Source organism: Procambarus clarkii, chromosome 14 (genome assembly GCF_040958095.1).
Source record: "Procambarus clarkii isolate CNS0578487 chromosome 14, FALCON_Pclarkii_2.0, whole genome shotgun sequence".
NCBI lineage: Eukaryota > Metazoa > Arthropoda > Malacostraca > Decapoda > Cambaridae > Procambarus > Procambarus clarkii.
In genome coordinates this window covers 5,517,717-5,539,359 of record NC_091163.1, presented here as the reverse complement: position 1 = coordinate 5,539,359, position 21,643 = coordinate 5,517,717, and the positions used below count along the sequence as shown (strand labels likewise).

At 39.3% G+C, this 21,643-nt stretch overlaps 2 protein-coding genes across 3 annotated transcripts in view; one reads left to right on the top strand and one right to left on the bottom strand.

Annotated features, from left to right (window-relative positions):
* LOC123772437 (serine-rich adhesin for platelets) overlaps positions 1–21,643 on the top strand; it is a 54,812-nt gene that overhangs the window by 17,114 nt on the left and 16,055 nt on the right. For both annotated transcript variants that reach the window (XM_069324267.1, XM_045765584.2), the window contains 2 exons: positions 11,198–11,320; positions 13,164–21,485. In XM_069324267.1, the coding sequence (XP_069180368.1) occupies positions 13,382–21,485 (8,104 nt within the window). In that variant the 5' untranslated portion in view covers positions 11,198–11,320; positions 13,164–13,381. The remainder of the gene's footprint in view (positions 1–11,197; positions 11,321–13,163; positions 21,486–21,643) is intronic.
* On the bottom strand, positions 5,104–8,541 carry LOC123772445 (uncharacterized). The gene is made up of 2 exons (XM_045765618.2): positions 7,528–8,541; positions 5,104–5,556 (listed from the first exon to the last, which is right to left on the bottom strand). The coding sequence occupies exons 1-2, from the start codon at positions 8,386–8,388 to the stop codon at positions 5,257–5,259; spliced, it is 1,161 nt and encodes a 386-aa protein (XP_045621574.2). The 5' UTR covers positions 8,389–8,541; the 3' UTR covers positions 5,104–5,256.

Genomic DNA, 21,643 nt, shown 5'->3' with positions numbered 1-21,643 from the left:
TGCTGCAAGGCAAATATCTTAAACGTGGTGTGTCCAATCACAGTCAGATGGAAATGCCAGGTCAGCTGGAGTGTCAGCTAGTCTATCCCCCTCTCACTCCTGCCTGGTGTCACTAGCTCAACATCGGCGTTCCTATCAGTGACTACAGGGGAGTGAAATCTAGGTCTTTATGCCACGTCTCCTAGCCGTTTATACTCGACATGCTTATTACCCCTCTCAACATTGTTTTCATAAATTTTTTTTTTAGTTGTGGATGGAATTAGCTTAAACAACCTCTTCAGTGCATTCCACTTGTTGACCACTCATACAAAGTATGAGAAATTCTTTGTCATCAGCTTCAACTAATGTTCCCCATGTTATACTTCCTATTAATTTAAATAGGCTTCCTTTGTCCACTTTATCTATTCCACTCAGAATTTTATATGTAGTGATTCCTATCACCCATGTTTCTTCTGTTAAGGTTGTGAAGGTGAGTTCCCTTAACTTGCCCTCATTATTGAGCCCTTTTATTTATAGTGCTAATCTAGCTGCAAACCTCTGTACTACATATTGTACTTCACAATGTACGGGTTCCATGCAGGTGCTGCATACTAGAGTACATTAATGGTGTCGCATAGGCAGTGTACATGGACTTCAAATTGAAAGCCTTCTTGTTCAGATTCATAGATGATCTTATGTTTGCTATTTTCCCATCAGCTGATGATGATATCCTATTCACACGTGCTCATTGGTGTTAGTGTTGGGATTATGTCTACTTTTTTTTGCACTTTTGACGACCAAAGGATTTGGCAAGCTGGAGGGGGATGGGGAAAGATGCATGAGGATAAGGTTGAAATCTCTGGAAATAGGATGAGGGCGACATGATGATGGAAGAAAAGTTCAGTGGCCGTTCCACTTTGGATTTGTGAGTCATTGATACTGTAATCTTCATTTCTTCATCTCTGAAGAGGCTGCTTGGTGGTCATAATGGCCTGAAGACTAACTAGCTTCGGGCAAGTAGTGACGGCTTGGTCTTATAGGTGATAACTTGGTGAAGTTTCTTATGTTATCTTCGTACCTTCGAGGTGGATATTGTTATCTTTAGTTGACGTCTTGTAGTGATGCTTCTAAGTGTCTTTGTGGTTGTACAGACAGTAGTAATCTGGATATATGGATCACTCCATAAACGTCTTGAGGTTGTAGTATCTGAGGACTGACTCGGCTGGGATATAAGAAGGAAGGAGATTCGTCTCTATTCAGTGATGGTTGATTTTATTGAAGGTTTGGCATCTCCTGGTTTCTGGTGTTAATGCAAAGTCGAGTTGTATTTCCTCCAGTCAAATCAAGAAAAGGGAGCTTTTTGCCTGCGTCTTCGACTTCGTGGGCAGGCTTGGTGTCGGTGTATCTTTGGTTTGGCAGGCGAGTCGGTGCTGACAAGAGTAATGTCAGAGTTGTTAGAAGAGTAGGAAGTCTCCCGAGTGAGAGGAACTGGAGCCGAAGTAGAGTGGGCCTCCGTAGCCAGTGCCTCAGCTGGAACGGTGACTGTTGAGGCTGGAGTCTTTGTGATTGGCGAGCCTTCTATAGGTGTGGCTGGCACGGCTGCAGGTGACACTCTTGGAATGTTGATGGTGGAAGCTGGAGTCTTCTTCGAAGTAGCAGTGAACACATTGCCAGACCATTTGCAGCTTAGAAAGTGTTGATTGTGAAACAAACGATCAATGATCAGTCCCAGCAATTCGGTCCTCAAGATGTAACTCTGGATTCACGCCGGCACTTGCATCCAGTGAGGTGGATTTCAGAGGTGACAGTGGCAGAGTCCCCTGATTGGGTGGTGCTCCCCGAATGGGATGGCATAGTGGTCAGAGACGCTGCGCTTCCTCTCGTCAGGGCTGGGAAGGCATCTTATTGGCTGGTGGAAAAAGCTGTGGAGGTGCAGGGGCCGGTCGTGGTGGTGGATGTGGAGACTGGTCAGGGGTGCAGACAATTTCTTGACTTCGAGGGCAGAGATGTGAAATTGCAGAGTGGTTGCCATCACAGATGAGACATCGTTGGAAGTCAGCAGTATATTGCTTGTAACTGTGGTCCTGGGTGCAGAGGCTGCATTTAGCTGCTTGCTTGGTATGGGCACTTCCGGGTGATGTAAGAGTACTGGTAGTACAGGAAGCACTGCTGGAGTTTGATATGCATGACGTTTGACGTGAAGAAGGCATGCTGTCTTCATTTGTGAGGAACTGTTATCAAAAGTTTTTTGGCAGTCTAGAAAGATGCAGTCTTCCAATCCTTTTTTTCTTGTCTTATTTTAGTGACCTTGTCATAGAATTCAGTGAAGTCTATTCCATACGATTTACCCCTCTGAAGCTTTGTTGTGCCCCCTCTTATTAAATTTCCTCTCCCCAAATGTTCTTCAATCCTTTTTTTTTTTCCTTTGATGCTTTGTATAGAATCTTGCACATAGTGCATGTTAATGATACTAATCTATAGTTTAGTACTTCATATCTGTTCTTGAATATTGGAACTACATTTGCCTTTTTCCAGGTTTTTGGAATATTCTCAGTTTGGGTTAGTCCCATTCCAGAAGGTGGTATTTGTAAGTGTCGTTCTCGCTCTCGCATTTCCCTGGTCTCTCTTCCTCGCCAGTGTGATTAGGCCCACTTTTATGATGTGCTCGATTATCCTCCTGCCCTGATCTCGCTTCTTGTTCCCCCAATCTTTCTATCATTCTTCCTGTCCCTCTTTCCATTTTCCTTCAATTTTCCTCTTGGCTTTCTGTTTTTCATCCTTACTCGTGTCGTGGTCAACAAACACCTGTTTGTTTCACCGGGCAGTTCATCTCGGTGTCTTGTTTTTTGTTATGATTTGTTTACATTACCTTGCTCTTTGTATCGTCTTGTTCACCTTTCTGGTAGAGTTATGTTGCTGTTAGGGATCTAATATTCTTTGCCCTTCATAGTTCTACGGAGGTGGCCAGGTTTTACCCTCTGGTCCCTGATACGCTTAGTCACTCTCATGAGCCTGGCATCGATTGATTTGGGTGAAGCTATCCAGAGAGCTAGCATAAGGGAGCAACCTTAAAAGCAACCTTAAAAGCAACCTTAGGAGCAACCTTAGGAGCTCCTCCCAGAAAAGGTAATCAAGGACTCTCACTGAGAAAATCCACACATCACACAGGCCTTGTAATGGTGTTCACAGTACTTTTCCAAGGTCTAGGCCTGAGACTTGAGTTCCATAAGGGGCTGCTGCCTTAGGATTGACCATGTCCACTTGCACCAGTTGTCATAGACAAAGAGACCTCTAGGGCTCTTGGTACTGGAGTAACCAGTGCTGCTGTTGATGGGAGCCCAGAAACAAAGCTGTCTTGTAAGAAAGGAATAGCCAGACAATAGTGGTAACCATGCCATGACATGGGGCGAACAAAGCAATCAATAAACACCTCTCGTAGAGACTAAGTCTGAAAGGAGGGCCAGAAAACTCGACTGGAAACTGGACTTGTGTACCAACAGGCAAAATGTGATATTACCCGGCAGTTCCAGAAGTATTGTGTAGCTATTACTGCCGTGTGGTAGTGGTCAGGATGTAACTCAGTAGAGGTAGTTTGCATAGTGATAATTGGCTGTCCATGTGCCTTTTAATTATCATTTGGAGGGAACAAATAATGTATGTTTCTTCTCATTTGTTTAACAGCAAGTGGCTACTTTGGGAATATTTAGAGTTCTCTCTCCCGTCTATCCTCTCCAAATACATTGCCACAATGGTTTGAAAGGATAACATAGTGGGTCAAAGGTCACAGAGGGTCCTTGCACCTGGGTCATCCGGGGATGTTGACATGGAGAGCCACTGAAATGGCTTGTTCAGAAATTATTATGTCCACATAACATATTGTCTGTCACATTGAAACAGTGCATTGTGAATTTTCCTGGTAGCACATCAGTAACTTAATAATGTACAAGAATCACCAAACATTCAATTTGTACATACTGTATTATATACAAAAAAACAAAACAAAATTGTACATATTTATATTAGTATATAATAAGTCACTTGCATTTCAGTAATTTAATGTGATAAATACAAAAATAAATAAGTTTTACAGTTTTAAACAATGTGTATTGCATTTGGAAGTTAAAAGTATTGCTGTCTTTATGTAGACTTGTTTATATTGTCGATCAACAATCCTAGCTGTTCACCGAGGCCAGAAGAGTGGAGACTCGGAAATATGTGCATTGAACGCATATATTTCTGGTTCACCCTTTTTTTTTTTTTTTTTTTTTTTTTTTTTTTTTTTTTTTTTTTTTTTTTTTTTTTTTTTTTTTTTCTTAAAACTCGACATACCCAGGTTGGGGTGGGTTAGGTTTATTTAATCAACACATAAAAAAAAAAGCAAGTTTAAATGTAAATAGAAATAAGTGAGTTGGCCCATATTGAAAGGAAAATATATTTTAAACCCATTCAGGTCTTTTAAATTAAAAAACCCAGCCTGGGCAGGTGAGTGGGGTGGGTACCATGCCAACCCACTTTCGTAATGTTATAATAAATTAAAATATCTGTACACGTTTTTTTTTTTTTAGAATATATTATGTTATTCTGCAAACTATAAATTTGTATTATAATTGTTGTGATGATTGAATAACATGCTAAAATACTGTAAGAGCTCCATAATTCAGATTCTGGTAAATTTGGGTACTGTATTTGACTTTTCAACTAAATAGAAATTCAGGTTACTGAGATTTCTGTAACAAAAACCCAATTAAATTTGAATTTATTTTTTAACTGTCTTGGTAAAAAATTTGGGCAGCTCTTAAGTCTGGGTAACTTGAAATATAGGAGTGGGTCTATATACTGTATTTAGAATTACCGAGCAGTACTAAGAATTTGATAAATTTCATGAGTGTTTTATATATGCAAAATTCTTGTGAACTCTTGAAATTAGCTATCATGTGCAGAGTGGCAATTCATCATTGCAAAATCTTTATTTGGAATTCTGGTATGTATGAGCACATTTTTTAGTTGGTAAATGCATTTTATTTTGAATATCAAGCTTTTACAAATCAATTGTACATGGATATATTTGGCTAATCCAATCCTGTGTGTGTGTGGGGGGGGGGGGCAGGTTTTGAAAATCCGATATGCAATTTGTAATCCGATTTGTAATTCCACCTGTAGAACATGTGACATTAAATTATTTAATCCTTGGTATACGGAAAAAATACGAAAAGCACAGAACTCTGCAACATGATTATGAATCTTGTTTACGTAGTTGATAATGCTTCAATTGTAATATTAGTCTTGTTCATCAAAGTTGCTATCAAAACTGTCAGTATCCTGGTCATCAATTAATGGCATGTGGAGTACCGTCGATGGCCTGATCTCCTTAATCTGATCTTCGACTGTAATGTAATCATCATGGTGGCGTTGAAATAAAAAGCAGTTGACTGCGAGCACAAGGAGCAGGAGGCCTATGGTGACGGATCCTGCTATTGCCAGGTCAAGTGCATAGTTGGACATCCAGACTGTGATGTGCAGGATACGTTCTTGGTTCATAATGTGTTCATTACTGCTTAGACAGCAAGTTAATTCCACCTGTAGAACGACACAATATGTATTATTATATGACTAGCTTTGTATCTTGGAAATAGAAAAATATACTAGTCAATGGGCAGTATAAGAAAGATGTCATGGTGCCAAGACTGTTGACCATGATTACACTCCTAATATTAAAAACCTGTAGTGCATATATATATAGAGAGTACTGTATTTATATTATATAGGTATGTATAGTATTTATCTACCCATTTTGTGATGCCTTGTTTCTTTTGAGGGTTTTTCTTGCCTCAAGTGGAGGCCTCGTGTACTGTGGTGTGCATGTGTTTCATTACAAATTTCTTCAAGAATTTTGAACTTTGGTGAACATTATTGAAATGTGCAGAATTTGACTTTTTTTTTTTTTTTAATATTGGTAATTATGTGAGAGAAGCAGCCATTACTAGTTTATTTAAAGTGGTGTGAGGGAAGACTTGTTTATTTAATGGTCAATATAAGGGAAGCACTATAATGTGATTCGAGTGGTACTTAAGTAGACAGTAATAGGAGTCAAGTAGGACTGCAGTGTGAAGTGGTTTTCCAGTGAGTATAGGCAAAGTCAAGTTCATTACAGTAGGAAAATGGGGGGGGGGCATTTTACTTTTGTTATGGTATGCCTTCCATGTTTTTCCAGTAGCCAAGTGAAGTGTCACATCTCTCTTATGGGTGACGTGTATATTGGCAAAATATGACTTTAGATACGTATCTTTGACCTTGAAATAGGGTGGATCATGTGCTGTGTAAATTAGAATTAGAAAAAAAAATGGTTTTATAATTAATTGTGCAATAGAAATCATTTTACATATGTAGTAGATTTATATTGTGTTTTCTACCTTTACTTTTTGTTTGTATTGCTGACAATATTTTGGGGAAAATTTACTGGTAAATTTTACATTATTTTATATGGGTCAAAACCCAGCGTTGAATGTAATGATGTTCGGTTTGGCCTACCGGGGACCAGAGGCAGAACCTGCTCCCACCCCCTCACACAGGCAGTGGGTGACAATCCATCACCCCACCAGACAAATCCTCCATAAAGTCACCAAAGCATTACAGACAACTGGAGGGGCCACCGAAAACAAAGCCTCGAAACGGGCAAAGAACTCCATAAGTGATTCACACGGGATAAGGGGTTCACTCAAACTAGATCAAAACTCGCTAGTACAGTAATGATTATCCCCACCAGGCGGCCTGGCCCCATTCCGTGGTTGAATCACCACCTCGGTTCTGGAGCTGACTAGCAACCCTTGGCAAATTGACAAACCTGAAGGGGAGAGGAGGAATCGGAGTAACCAGGGCTCCTCCAGAAAGAGGCATTTTATTATACTCAATGCTGGGGTTCTCTAGAGAGGGCCCCCAGTGGCTCTCTTTAGCGAACTAACCACAGAGAACATAAATGGGAATTACTAGGAAGGAGAAAAGGCAGTGGACACTGTGGGAAAAATAAAAATAAATCAGGCTGGGAGACATGGCCTACAGCAACACACAACCAGGAACATTGACTAGCTACTGGGCTGCCAAAACCATGTTAGGAATCAAAAGCTTCCCCGGCTGCCCCCCCACACGGTACCATGTCGTGGCATACTTGTCTAGAGCGTGTGCCTGGGAACACCCAATGCATAGGTTTGAACCCCCATCATGGCTCCTACAGATTTTCTCATTGATACATCATGATAGTGTGATTACTCTGTGTTACACTTTATCTAGTGTGGTTTGCTCTCCAGTGAGGCTCAGAACATAAACATTAATGCTACTGGAGTATTGGGGGGGAGCTCATTCACCACTTTATTTTATTTTTGTTAATATTCCAGCATTTTGTTTTGCTTAATTGGCTTCTACTTTGGTGATTCTACTTCTTAACTTCAATTACTGTACTGTATTGAAGCATAGACTATTTATATGCTGTGTTGTTTCACAGGATAAGCAAGAATTAGATGCAATTGCATATGTTATGTTCGAACTAAGACACACCTGACACATGTATTGTCCCGTATGGTTGGTCTGGAGGTTACTCAGTGTGATGGTTTCTCTGAGGAAGGTATCGTTGCGATCGTCGGTGTTCGTGATAGACTGGAACCCATGACAAGAGGGAATGTACTCTTGCGTAGTGAGAGAACATTGGCCTTGAGGGCTGTTGTATGGGTGGAAGAGCCAGATGAGATTATCTGTGTAGATTGTTGTATTAAGCGGAAGCTCGCACGTCAGTGTCAAGTCTGATCCTTGGCTGAGTACTAAGTTGCCGTTGGAATATAATTTTGTTGCGCTTAGTGCTGCAAGACATGATTCGTGACAAGGAAGTGCTGTAGAAGCTGTCGAGATTGAATCGGGTAATGCCTGGGTGGGTTTTGTCGTGGTTGGTGGCACGGAGGGAATTTTTGTTGTTTGTGTGGTTTCTGTAGTTGTGGTTTTGGTGGTGGTTGGGAAGGAAGTGATGATTTCTGTCAACTCAAGGTTAGCCTCTACACCACGGCCTACTCTTTGGTCTTTGCTATAAACATCGCTGTTCTCTGTTGCTATGCCTGAATTTACTCGAGGCAGATATTCTGGCAAGTTATTAACAATGTTTGGTAAGGAACTTCCTTCTTCTATAATATCATTTCCATTTGCATGTTTATTCTCTGTTTTATTTAAATGTCCTTGAATTAAAGCTTCAGGGATGGGCAGCATGCTTTTGTCTATAGAGATGGTTGTACCATGATGTTCATGGTCGTGCTTAAAGGGTTGTACCAATATGGGACGACTTGTTCTGCCATTTGCTAGCTTGACAAAAACCCTCTTTGGGTGGCTGATTGTACCCCCTACCAGAAGCAGTAAAATGTATGCAGAATACATTTGTTTGATTTTGAAATGATTCTTATCTTCCAATGTTTACTTATGATTTCTAGGCTCCTGCTCCACCAGTGTTTAGTTAAGATTTCCAGCTGAATTTTGCATGCCAGCAGAGTTATAACATGTATGGATTGTGTACTTCAGTGCATCTGTAATCACTTGCCGAGAAATTACTGGAGATTTTCAGAGAAAGATGCTTAATGTCTAGTCTTTCTTTAAAACACGGAGGAATCAGGTCAAGTGTTCACAGTATTTCTTCTGGATTTCACTTAACAAATGATGTTCTCTTGTGATTTGAAAATATCCCATTTAATATCAAGCACCAAAAGTATTGACTACTAGGACCAGGTTTACTAATATGCCGGAGAGCGCACAAGGTGGTGCATGTGCTCCTACTGATAAAGTGGATAACTTGATAAGATTAGGTAATCTTATGTTAGGCTTGAAGACTTTATCCTCCTTGTTCTTTTTTATAGGCTGTATATGACGCTTACATTTTACCTGAAGATTGCCTGTTGAGGATTTCAATAGTTGTATCAAGGAAAGGAAGGCTGGCCTGTGGCCAGCCTTCCTTGATGAGTGTATGGTTTGAGAGTCTGTGTTTGTACTCTGCAGGGTTATATAGCCATCACAGCCAGGCTGATTCTGGTAACTCCAACAAAAACTTGTCAAGTTTTCTCTTAAAAGCTGCTTCTGTTCTAGCTATATTTGTCTTGTTAGCAATAATAAAAGTATGGAACATCTCATTTAGCTACTGAATTGAATTTTGCTAATCATGTTATACATTACATGACTACTTCAAGCACTGTTTATACAAAAATAGTTTCCCCTAATGCACAACGAAATGATAACATGATGTATCAAGAAAATGTTGAGGGAATACAATGGGATTGAACTTGCGTTCTTGGACTCGACAGACAGACAGATAGACAATAATTTTTGGGTGTTTAGAAAAGGAAATTTCATCTAGGATAGAGTAACAGCAGAAGAGGAAAATATAGAGAAAATAGTAGATTTAGAAGAAGCCGTCACGATAAAGGAAGTTGTCAGTGACTGTAGGATTAACAAATAGGAGAAAGACCAGAATCGCCCATTAAGGGGTGACATTTAATGGAGTGAAACAAATGACAGAAGTGCTTAGGAAGGCCAGGAAACTGCATAACGGTGAGGATGGGAAACTTTGGTCATTTAAGAAGCGTCCTCTCGAAGGAAGACAACGATAAAAGTAAACCTCAACGAAGCGAAACGTCTAAATAGAAATAGAAATGGAGATTTTTTTTTTTCTACTAGGTGACAGGAACTGGGAAAACCTGTTAAATGATACATAAAAACAAACCTCTAGTAGGCTTCCTACTAGAGAAGTAGGAAGCCTAGATGATTGTCATGTCCTTCAAATTCACCTAGATAAAATAAGTGCTTGGAGTGTTGTGTCAAATGGAATTCAATGTGAATAAATGCCATGTTATAGAATGTGGAATGGGAGAAAATACTTACACTTTACACTTCCAATCACACTTCCTTGATTGTCTCTCTCTCTTTTTCAACTTGCACACGTCTCTTTAATTTCCTCTTTTTACTTTTCCAATTCTTTATTAACCTCCTCTATGCGAGTTGTCAATGAAGTTTATCCATTCATATCTTTGTCTAGCTCTGTTGGCCTTTAGGGTTTCTTGAAGTTGTTCACCATAGGAGTATTTTGTTAATTTTGTCAAATTCACCACTCTTCACTTTCCATACCTCATTTTCTTTCATTAGTTCCTTGATTTGGACTTCCTGAAACATTACCTTGTCCATTAAGGCAACAATTTTCTTGAACTTGCAGAAGAATACTTTTTTTAAAGTGCAAAAGTCACTCCTGAAAGCTCCATTTTCTTCTAATTCAAATACTTTTTCTTCATATTTCTTTAGCATATCCTCAATTATCTCTAACCTGCCAAGAAAACCTCTTTTCAGTATATCTTGTGGCAAGAATCCTTTGAAACAATCATCTGTTGGTGTGTTAACCTTCCCCCGTGGTGGCGGCCATCTTTGTTATTGACTAACGTTTGTTGTGGAATGTAAACTTTTCCAACACAGAATTTTCACTCGCTTATTTCTTGTATCTTACTTACTTTTAAACTTCTCTATACCTTTATGTAACTTGAGACACCACTTACAGCCCTCAACTTGTTCCCAATACTCTACTTAGGAAATTTGTAGTATGTGTGTGTGTTTGAGGAGTCTGGGGAAGCGAGTTATATCCCATCGTATTGCACCAATATTTTCTCATAGATTACTTTGTTTTAGAATTATTCAAATCCACTAAGAATTTTCAATTACGTGCTTTGACAACTAACACCAAGCAGCACAGTTACTGTAATGTGTTACACCAGCAAGCATCGGTGACAGTCACTTGTAACGTGCTACCACAACTAACACCAGGGACAGTCACTTGTAACGTGCTACCACAACTAACACCAGGGACAGTCACTTGTAACGTGCTACCACAACTAACACCAGAGACAGTCACTTGTAACATGCTACCACAACTAACACCAGGGACAGTCACTTGTAACGTGCTACCACAACTAACACCAGGGACAGTCACTTGTAACATGCTACAGCCACTAACAAGAGGACAGTCACTTGTAACGTGCTACAGCCACTAACACGAGGACAGTCACTTGTTACATACTACAACAACTACAGATTTTTAAGCAAAAAATTCTTGCACTTACTAAATTGAAAGTTACAAGGAAAGGTAATTTTCCATACTGTCTTTTCAATTTAATGATTAATTTCTACCCAAACAATGATGACATGTTCACTGCAGGTGAAATAAGTGAGCTGAAGGAATTCATCAGTGACCGACGGCAGCACTTTGAGCGCAACAGCAAGAAGGTCCTATGGAGTCTGAAGTTGGCAGAAACATATGGACTACTGCTAGATGAAAGAGGTCAGCTTAAAATGTGTTAAAAAAAAACCTACCTTGTCTAAAGCCTCTTATAATTTGTTTCTTAAATTTTTTCAATGTAGAATTATTTACATATTCTGGGCTGTTAATTTTGCATTAAAACTACCTGGTGCTTAGACTGTGGGGCTGTCAGTATTACATATTCAAAGTGCATTTACTGCAGGGAGCACAATATGTAATGCTTTCACATGGTAGCCAGCAAAGCAGCCTGTTATGAAATACTGTACTTACTGTTGGAAAAAAATAAGTCCAATCTCTTTGGATTATTTTAGCTTATGGATTACTATACAGTATTAAATCACACAAATGTCAACTTTGTCAATGTGTAAACTAAACAATGTTAGTGTTTCATAAGTGGTAAGGAAATGTAGTAGTATCTAGTATCATATAAATGTGTAGTATCTACTAATATTTGGGAAACGCCTAGGTTTATAATGCATGTTAATTCCTGTGCATTAGTAGGTATAAATAGTGTAAGTGTACATTCAGTCACACTCTTGGCCACATGTGGATGATGGTGACAATATTGACCTCTTAGCATGACTTTGTGTCTCGTGAACCAGACCAGTACTATGGCAACGAGAATTTTTGTCCTACTGTATTTTTCAGTCTACCTTATAATTTTCTATAATACACGAAGAAAAAATATTTATATTGTTTGGGGTCACTGGTGAATATCTTGCTAAAAATATTGCAGCAGTGCCGGGGTTAACAATTATATAGTACTGTGGTCTTCTTTACAATATATTTTAGAATTAGAAGTGCATAGGCTCTCTCATAGTATAGATGGTTTTGTTCTTGACTCTCACTTGTTTGACTTCCAAGCAGAACAGAAATAGTTGGGCATGTTTTCCCCTCGCATAATGCCTCTGTTCACCCAGCAGTAAATGTGTACCTGGGAGTTAGGCAACTGTTATGGGGTTGCATCCTCTAGAGAGTCAGTAGTTTGACCTTGGAGGGACCTTGATACAAACCTAAAATATAAATAAATATACATTCATACATACACACAAGTTTGTTATCCCTGTGAAAACAATTATAAAATCGACTACAGTATTTATCATTGAAGCAAGAGTCATATGGGTTACTTGAGTGTGTGGTGCAGGTAATATGACGTTAATAGATGTAATGAGGCATGTCTAGCTTGCAGGCTCTTCTCTTGCCCACGCCTACTTGCTAGGTGCTTTGTGAGAGCAGAGGCATCAGGTGCAGGTGAGGAGTCACAATAACATGGCTGAAATATGTTGACCAGACTACACACTAGAAAATGAAGGGACGGCGACATTTCGGTCCGTCCTGGACCATTCTAAAGTCAATTGTCTCTCTCACAATTCTCACAATCGGCTTGAGAATGGTACAGGACGGACCGAAACGTCGTCGTCCCTTCATTTTCTAGTGTGTGGTCTGGTCAACAGAAGCATCAGGTATCAGTACATAGATATATTCTTTACAATCTTCTTGGGCCAAGATTCATCAAACATTTATGCAACCACTTACAGAACTTGTTCATCTTTTCCTCAATCATGGTGACTTTGTTTACATTTATTAAATATTTTGAGAGCTGAAGTAATGTTGTTATTGTTCATAACAATAATATCCTTAGGTTGTGAAGTTTCGAAGTTCATTTCCTGTCTGCTAAATACAGTATAAACAAAACCATCGTGATTGAAAAAAGATGTACGGGTATCATAAGTGGCTGCATAAATGCTCAATGAATTCTGGCCCTGTCCTCTGTCGCACTTACTTGTTCGTGTGACATGCTGTCTTATGTTTGAGGTGTATGTATTATGAATGTTGTGTCTAAAAGTTCTAACTTTCACAACAGATTGGTTACCAGGAGGCACAACATCTGTTGAATGGAATCGACTAACGTCACTTTTGGAAGTGAGTGAAAGTGTTCTCTGCTCTCAATACGAAGAATTTCGCAAGAAGGAAGAGAAAAGGTTAAGGAAAAATCTGGTTGAAATTGCTTCTTTACCTTCCTTAGAAAGTTGGCTAGATGATTTTGATGCTGGCCTAAATGAATTGTATGAAGATTATGACATGAAATCTTTTTCCAAAAGTGTTTTGGCCAAGGAAGCTTTACAGCTTGATAAATTGATACAAGACAATGATGAGGACAAGGAGATTAATAAAGAAATAGGAGACCTGCAGAAAGATCTGGCAAATTCAGAAGGTGTCATCACAAGGAAGATGGCTGCTGTTAAAGGGCCAGAAAAGAAGGTTGCTGTTAAAGCGCCATTGGAGGTTAAAATACCTGCACTTCCAGAAGAGAGAACCAAAGCAAAGCCTCGTGTGCAAATTCAGGGAAAAAACAAAAATGAAGAAATGATAAAGAGATTACCATCAATTATGGATTCTGAGGATGATGACGATGACGACGACATAAGTTATAATAAAGCTGTCGTACAAAAGAGTGGGAATGTATTGAACTCAAAAACTCCTGAAAAGAAGTCTTTTTCAGTCTCATCAAAACGCCATGACACCACTTGCCTTAATAAAACAAAAAATAGCTCATCTAAAATGAACACTTTACATAAAGTTAAAAAAATTAAATCTGATACTGATGACAGCGTGCCTGAGACTAAACAAATTTTGTCAGTCAGTCCAACCCAAAGTTCTCCTCAGGCCCATGGTGTAGAACGAACATTGGAGAACAAGAAGCATAACCACGACGTTTCATGTGTGACTCAAGACGGTGACTACGTAATTAACCAGATTTTAGCCGACATGAAACCACTTGCCAAGTTGGATTGTTTGGAAAGTTCGTTTGTTTTGCAAGACTCGGACAGATCATTGCATTCCGAAGAAAGCAAAAATCAACCGACAGGAAATATAAATAAAAAACATAACACAAAGGTTGATATATTGAATGATGATGATATATTTGGCCCCATTAGTGATTCTGATGACGAGTGTGAGCCACCGCCCAAAAAAATAGTATCGCGGGTATCTGAAGGATTTTCAGTTACTGCCATAACTCGGGAGGGAGCAGACAGTATGCTAGACGATTTGGGAATTTCAGATTCTGACGAATCCAACGAAGAAGAAACATTGGAAATTAATAAGAGCACTCATTTACTTCAAAGATTTCGAGGTTCACAAAGCTTTTCCATTGATAATGAAGATGGTCAAGACTGGCACAGCAGCACTACAGATGATCGTGATGACGGTAAAGACAAGAAATTAGATTTGGTGGAACCTTTGACTAAGAGTCTGAAAAAGTCTTCCAGGGACCCGTTGGTTGTCCCAGCTGGGAAGGATTTTTCAAGTGCTCAGTCTGAGGTCTTTTCTGACAGCAATAAAAAGATTGCTGAATCAGAAAGCACTTGTATGAACACACTCTCCAGTAAGGACCAATGTGCAGCGCACTCTAGTGGTGGTGGTGGTGGTGGTGGTGGTGGTGGTGATGGTGGTGGTGATCTCATATCACACACTAGTAGTGATGATCATCACACAACACAAACTAGTCAAGATCAAAGTATAACACATTCTAGTGACAACCAAAGTTTAGCACTCACTAGTAATTACCTAAGTACAACACATTCTGGCAATGATGAAAGTATATCTCTCAGCGCTAATGACCAAAGTACGTCACACACTACTAATGACACAAGTATGTCGGACAATATTGATGATCAAAGTTCATCTTGCTCTAGTAATACTCAAAGAATAACACACACTAGAAGTAACCAGAGTAGATCGCAGAAGCTCGGTCATTCTGAAAATAGTCACCCGAAAACCAACGAGTGTAATCTTCAAGACTTAGGCCATGTGTACAATGCTGTGAATGACACAAGTGACGTTGTTGATGCAGCCGAAACACCTATTAAGGAAACTAAAGTTATAGTTGAGGAACACGATCAACACTTGAACTCTTTCAATTCTGCCGATGAAGTTTCGACACTAAAAGAGAAATCTGTTGATAATTTAGAGACTGATCAGAAATTAGTGTGTGAAAATGGTGGCAGTTCATACCGTAGCATTGAGGACATTAAATTGGCCTATAAACAACTGCTTGATCAAAATAGACAAGTAATGAGTAAAACAGAAACTCGGGAAGAAATGAGTGACCTGAGAAATAACCTGGGAGGTCGTGATCTAACCGGCAGTAAAAATAATGTAATGAATACATCTGAGGATCAAGTTAGTGTGACCAGTACAGACATTGTTCCATCAAATACACAAGTTGAAAAAATTTATGAAAATGGTATAGCACCTTTATCTAGCACAGGAGACAATGATAGCCGGGAAGGTGTATACACAGGTGATGAAGAACATGGAAGACCTGCTAATAATAAATTTAATACAAAAAACAAAGATTTTGGCAATGGCCAACACACAAGCGAAAAAGTAAGTTGTATTAAGGGTTTGGACACAATTATGGTGAAGCAAGACAAAATTAAATCGGAAGATATTGTGTTAAATACCAATGGCAAAAACAGTAAGCATTCTATTCAAGACACAGATACTGTTAATAAAAATAAGTGGAGCCGTAAGGAAAAAGTGGCATTTGTCAAGAAAAGCCCTATCAATATTCCCGTTCCTTACTCGGATAGTCGTGGTCACCAGGTGAATGGTAAACGTGCAGAGGTGAACAGTCAAGGAGAGGATACAAACAGATTGTGTGTAGATGTAAACAACCAGAATGTAAATATTCTTAAGCAACTGATTTCACCTTTATCACCTGTCTCGCCGTCAAAGCGACCTAAATCTTGGCTTCCGTCACTACCTGCAAAAGCAGGTAAATTGCCTCGTAAATCTTTGTTTTCTGAAGATGCAGTCAATTGTGATGTAAATAGAGTAGATTCCAGCGATCAGGTGAAGATGGATTGTGATGCCAGCAATCTGTTGAAGATGGAGCATGAGGTAAGAGATCAGATGAGGATTAATCATAACAATAGAGATGAAGCCAGGCTGGATCTTCCGACTTTAGTTGAAGACCCATCTATACCCCCAGCCACTCGAGTGGACAGTGTATCCAATACCCAAAAAGATGGAACAAATGTCATACATAGCGGTGGTGTTAGACCTAGTGCAAAGGAAAAACAAAAGTCAGAGCAAAATAAACCCCAAAATGTATCTGGCAATGAAGAAACCTTGGATGTTTTGCATAAAGCTTGCATCTTTGAAGCAGGTATAAGTAGACATGAAAAAGAAGAAAGGGACAGTGTAAATAAAGAAAAGACCACTGAAGACACAAAATTGAATGGCATGAAAACTAGCAACACTATAGTGAAGGACAAAGGTAACCCAGAGGTTAACTGTACTGTCAACCTCTGTAATGATGATAACACAACAGAAAATGACTGCAATAATGAGGCAACAAAAAATGACCACACTAACGAGGCAACAGAAAAGGACTGCACTAACAAGGCAACAGAAAATGATAGCACTAACGAGACAACAGAAAATGATAGCACTAACAAGGCAACAGAAAATGATAGCACTAACGAGACAACAGAAAATGATAGCACTAACAAGACAACAGAAAATGATAGCACTAACAAGGCAACAGAAAATGATAGCACTAACAAGGCAACAGAAAATGATAGCACTAACGAGGCAACAGAAAAGGACTGCACTAACGAGGCAACAGAAAATGACTGCACTAACAAGGCAACAGAAAATGACTGCACTAACAAGGCAACAGAAAATGACTGCACTAACAAGGCAACAGAAGATGACAGCAAAAACAAGGCAACAGAAGATGACTGCGCTAACAAGCCAACAGAAAATGATAGCACTAACAAGCCAACAGAAAATGATAGCACTAACAAGGCAACAGAAAATGACTGCACTAACACGGCAACAGAAGATGACTGCACTAACAAGGCAACAGAAGATGACTGCACTAACACGGCAACAGAAGATGACTGCACTAACAAGGCAACAGAAGATGACTGCACTAACACGGCAACAGAAGATGACTGCACTAACACGGCAACAGAAGATTACTGCACTAACAAGGCAACAGAAGATGACTGCACTAACACGGCAACAGAAGATGACTGCACTAACACGGCAACAGAAGATGACTGCACTAACAAGGCAACAGAAGATGACTGCACTAACAAGGCAACAGAAGATGACTGCACTAACAAGGCAACAGAAGATGACTGCACCAACAAGGCAACAGAAAATGATAGTACTAACAAGGCAACAGAAAATGATAGCACTAACAAGGCAACAGAGAATGATAACACTAACAAGGCAACAGAAGATGACTGCACAAATGCGGCAACAGAAAATGACAGCAAAAACAGGTCAACAAACGAGGTAAACTTACAGAATGGTATACCCGACACAGGGCCTGGAAGTGACAAGAAAAGTTCCATTTGTTTGGCAAGGAAAACGATTAATTATAACTCGAATGATACTGCTAATGGTCATGAGGAGATTAAGGATGGTTCTGCAGCTGAATTGACATGTGTGTCTAGTGACCTAAGTATAGATAAGAAAAGGAAACGTCTAAGATCTAAGTCTTTGAGTCTCGTTTCCGAGAGAAAATATGGTCTCAGAAGTTGTGCTAGTGCTGACAGAGAAAATAAATCTTCCTCTCCCATAAAGAACAAATCTTCCTCTCTCATAAAGCCCAAATCTTCCTCTCCCATAAAGAACAAATCTTCCTCTCCCATAAAGCCCAAATCGTCGACTCCCATAAAGCCCAAATCTTCCTCTCCCATAAAGAACAAGTTAAAACGGGAGCTCTTGGCCAGTGATACAAATGACTGTAGCAACAAGAAAATGCCAAGTAAGTCGACAAATGTGGCAAAGAAATCTAAAACATTTGAGACTGAACATGATGAATCATTTTCTGGGAGTGTTGAAGCCATTACCGAGAATGAGAGTGAAGTGGATGACGCGGCAGAAAGGCGGCGGCGCCAAAGGAGCAGCTGCAGAATTGCAGAATTGGAGAAGAAGAAGTTAATTAATCAAGAAAAGATGAATGAAATATTCCAAACTGGTAAAAGGAAGAGTGGAAAATTCTGTGTAAATCATAATATTGTTGAATCTTCTGCACCAAGTACTGAAAATGGTTATGAAGCCATGTCCCTTTGTGATGAAGATCAGCTTGTTCAAGACAATTCTCAACCTAAGCCGAATAATACTGAAGAAATGTCGCTGGCAATAGACTTGGCCAAGACCGAAGATCAGACACTTGAGGAACCTTCACAGACAACCACTATTCAGTCAAAGAAGGTAACGTTTTGTTGGGGACCAAAATTACAAGCTCCTGCTATAGTTCCTGTAAGGAAAAAAGTTAGATTCTTTTTGAAAAAGAAACTCAGAAATTTTATTCCTGATTTGTATGGCAGCCATACTCTTGCTGTGTTTTCGCTAGAAAATAGAATTTGGAAACAGAAAAGAATAAAGTATTCAGAGGTGGAAAATGAAGAGGCAGAGAAGACAGATGATAAAGTATCAGGGGACTCCTTTGTAGATGATTGCAGTGGCACAAAAACAGAACTCGGTAATTGTAGAAGCATAAAGAGAGAAGTTGATGATAGACTCGTGGAAAGACCGTGTAATAATTTTGAAGCCATGAGTAACGAAGTTGTTGATAGAATAATTAAAGGACTGCATAATAATTCTGAAGCCATTAGTAGAGAAGTTGATGATAGAATCATGAAAAGACCGTGTAATAATTCTGAAGCCATGAGTAGAGAAGTTGATGATAGACTCGTGAAAAGACTGTGTAATAATTCTGAAGCCTTGAGTAGAAAAGTTGATGATAGACTCATGAAAAGACCATGTAATAATTCTGAAGCCATGAGGAGAGAAGATAAAGAAATGAGTTGTTCTGTTACAGATAAAAACAGTCAACCTATGTTAAGCAAAACGTCAGTAAAAAAAATTGTAGACAAAGAGTTGATACTTACTTCCAATGATGAATCACATAAGAGAACTACAAGGAGTAATAAAATTCCAGATTTATTTAAATCAAAAAAAGGGCTCTCGCGAACATCCTTATTTGGAAGTGACAGTAGTTGTGGCTCAAGTTCTAGTAGTTGTCCGGAAGAGTCGTCGCCAGTTGAAAAACGAAAATGCAAGAGAAGAAAAAGAGTAAATGCAACCTCAAGCATGAAAGTGAAAAATAATCAGATGTCAGATGAATCCAGTAAAAGGAAAAATGATAGCCAGTCAGAAATAAGCTCTCTAGAAATGTTTTCCAGTGACTCGGACACCTGCAAAAAAGTAAAGAATTTACAACCCAAAAGTAGTAACCAGTCAGTTGTTAAGAAGTCTAACATTAATAGACGAAAAAGATGTGAAATCGCCAAGAACATTGCTTCTAAGTTGGTTCCAAGTGCTTCTGAAGAGGATACCGATGATGAAAAATTAACACCAGAGGAATGGAAGTATCATTTAGGGATTTCTGATAATGATTCATTCTCATCTTTTGAAGGTTTTAATAAAACACAAGTTAAACATGTGGCAAGTGACTCTGATGATTCAGAAATAGAGTCATCTCGTGTTTTCTCCAAAAGGAGAAAATTGACTGCTTTAAAGAAGACTGAACCCCATAGAATTTCAAATAATATAACGCCTAAAACTGGACAAAGCAAAAACACGGGAATAAAGGTGTGTTCTAAAGAATTAAGTAATGTTCATTCAAAACAAAACAATCACGTAGGGACAATGTCCCTAAGGCGCAAGCGCCCGTCGAGTTCTGGTGATGGTTTAGACACTGCTCCCGAGTCCAATATTTCTGTAGGAAGTGGAGAAGGAAGCAATGGTGACACTACAGAAAAGATTGTAAAGTACCGTAGAACATGTGACAGGAGTTCTGTTCAAATTAACAATAATAGTACTCAGGGTCTTCCTGCTCATTCAAAAGAAAGTGCATTTCAAATTGCATCAAGGTTAAAGGCAGCTCATATGAGGACACAGGTAAAGAAACGTACAACAATCCTTCTAAATGAATTTCCAGAAAGCTCGGAAAAACAACAAAGAAAGAAGAGTTTGACAAATGTGTCAAAACTACCTGAAAAACACAAGTGGGCTCATGATGCTTCTCCTGAGAAACACGAAGAGGAAGTAATGGCAACGTCTGAGGAGCATGAATGGGGTCACAATGCAATTTTGGAGGAACGTGGAAGTCGCGTTTCAATTTCTGAGGAATGTAATGATCAGGTTTCAACTCCCAAGGAACATGGAGATCACATTTCATCTCCTGAGGAACATGAACACACAGCATTACCTGGGAAGCATGAAGTAGATAACGAAACGTCTCGGAAACGGGTGGACCAAGGAGAAGCACTTGAAAGACCTGCTTATTCTTTAGAGAAGAAACACAGGGACAGTGTGTTGCCTAAGCTACTTACTAGTGATAGTGATGACAGTGAAGGGACACTACAGATCGATGACCCCAATGATAAATGTTTTTCTAATAATGAGAGTATGCAACATAAAAATAAGTTGAGGTGGAGTTCCCAGGATAGAAACAAAGTTGTTGAGGAAGGCACTACTCTTATTAAGAAGGAAACAGTAAATGCATCACACCCTGGTATATTGGGTTCTCTTGCGAGACTGGGAACTCTGGATAGACCAAGAGTTGTACCAAAGCCCAAACCAGTACCGACATCTCAACCCCCACCCTCCTGTAAACCCATACCAGCATCTTCTGGGTTTGTTGATGGCCTTTTCTCAAAGAAAAGCGATTGTTTTAAATTGGATGTCTCAAATGATAATATACCCAAAGAAGGTAACAAAAGTGATAATGTTAGGACATCAAACTATCAAAATAAGCCCATACTTAATACTTTTAATTGTTCAACAAGAGCAGTCAGTTATGCAGAAAGAAAAGAATACCCTAGGCAGTCTGATTCCAAAACATTTCAGACCTCGTTAAGTGGACCATCTTGTAGTTGGTATACAAACAGAGCAGGTAGTGTAGATGTTCAGCCACCAAGTTTCTATAGCAGTTCAAATGCTTTGAAAAGTGAACCTTCTAGCACACTTGGCAGTCAAAAATGCTTGCCAAACTGTCAAGTTGAAGAGCAGTCGACACCCTTACCACAGCAAGCATCATTTTCAACTGGCAAGTTTGAAGAAATAGAGAGTGCAGCTGAACAGCAAGAGCAGTGTGCACGCATTGAATCGACCACAGCTGTGCCGGTACCACCGCTGCTTGAAGAACAAGGTTAGCACACAGCAGAGTTGTGTATTTTTGGTAAAGCTTTCAATTTATGAATCTCTCATTATGTTTCCCGGCACATAAAAATAATACGAATTATAAATTAGAGAAGCCTTGGTGTTAAACTTACAAGTTGTGTGATATTGTTGTCCTGTGCATATAGT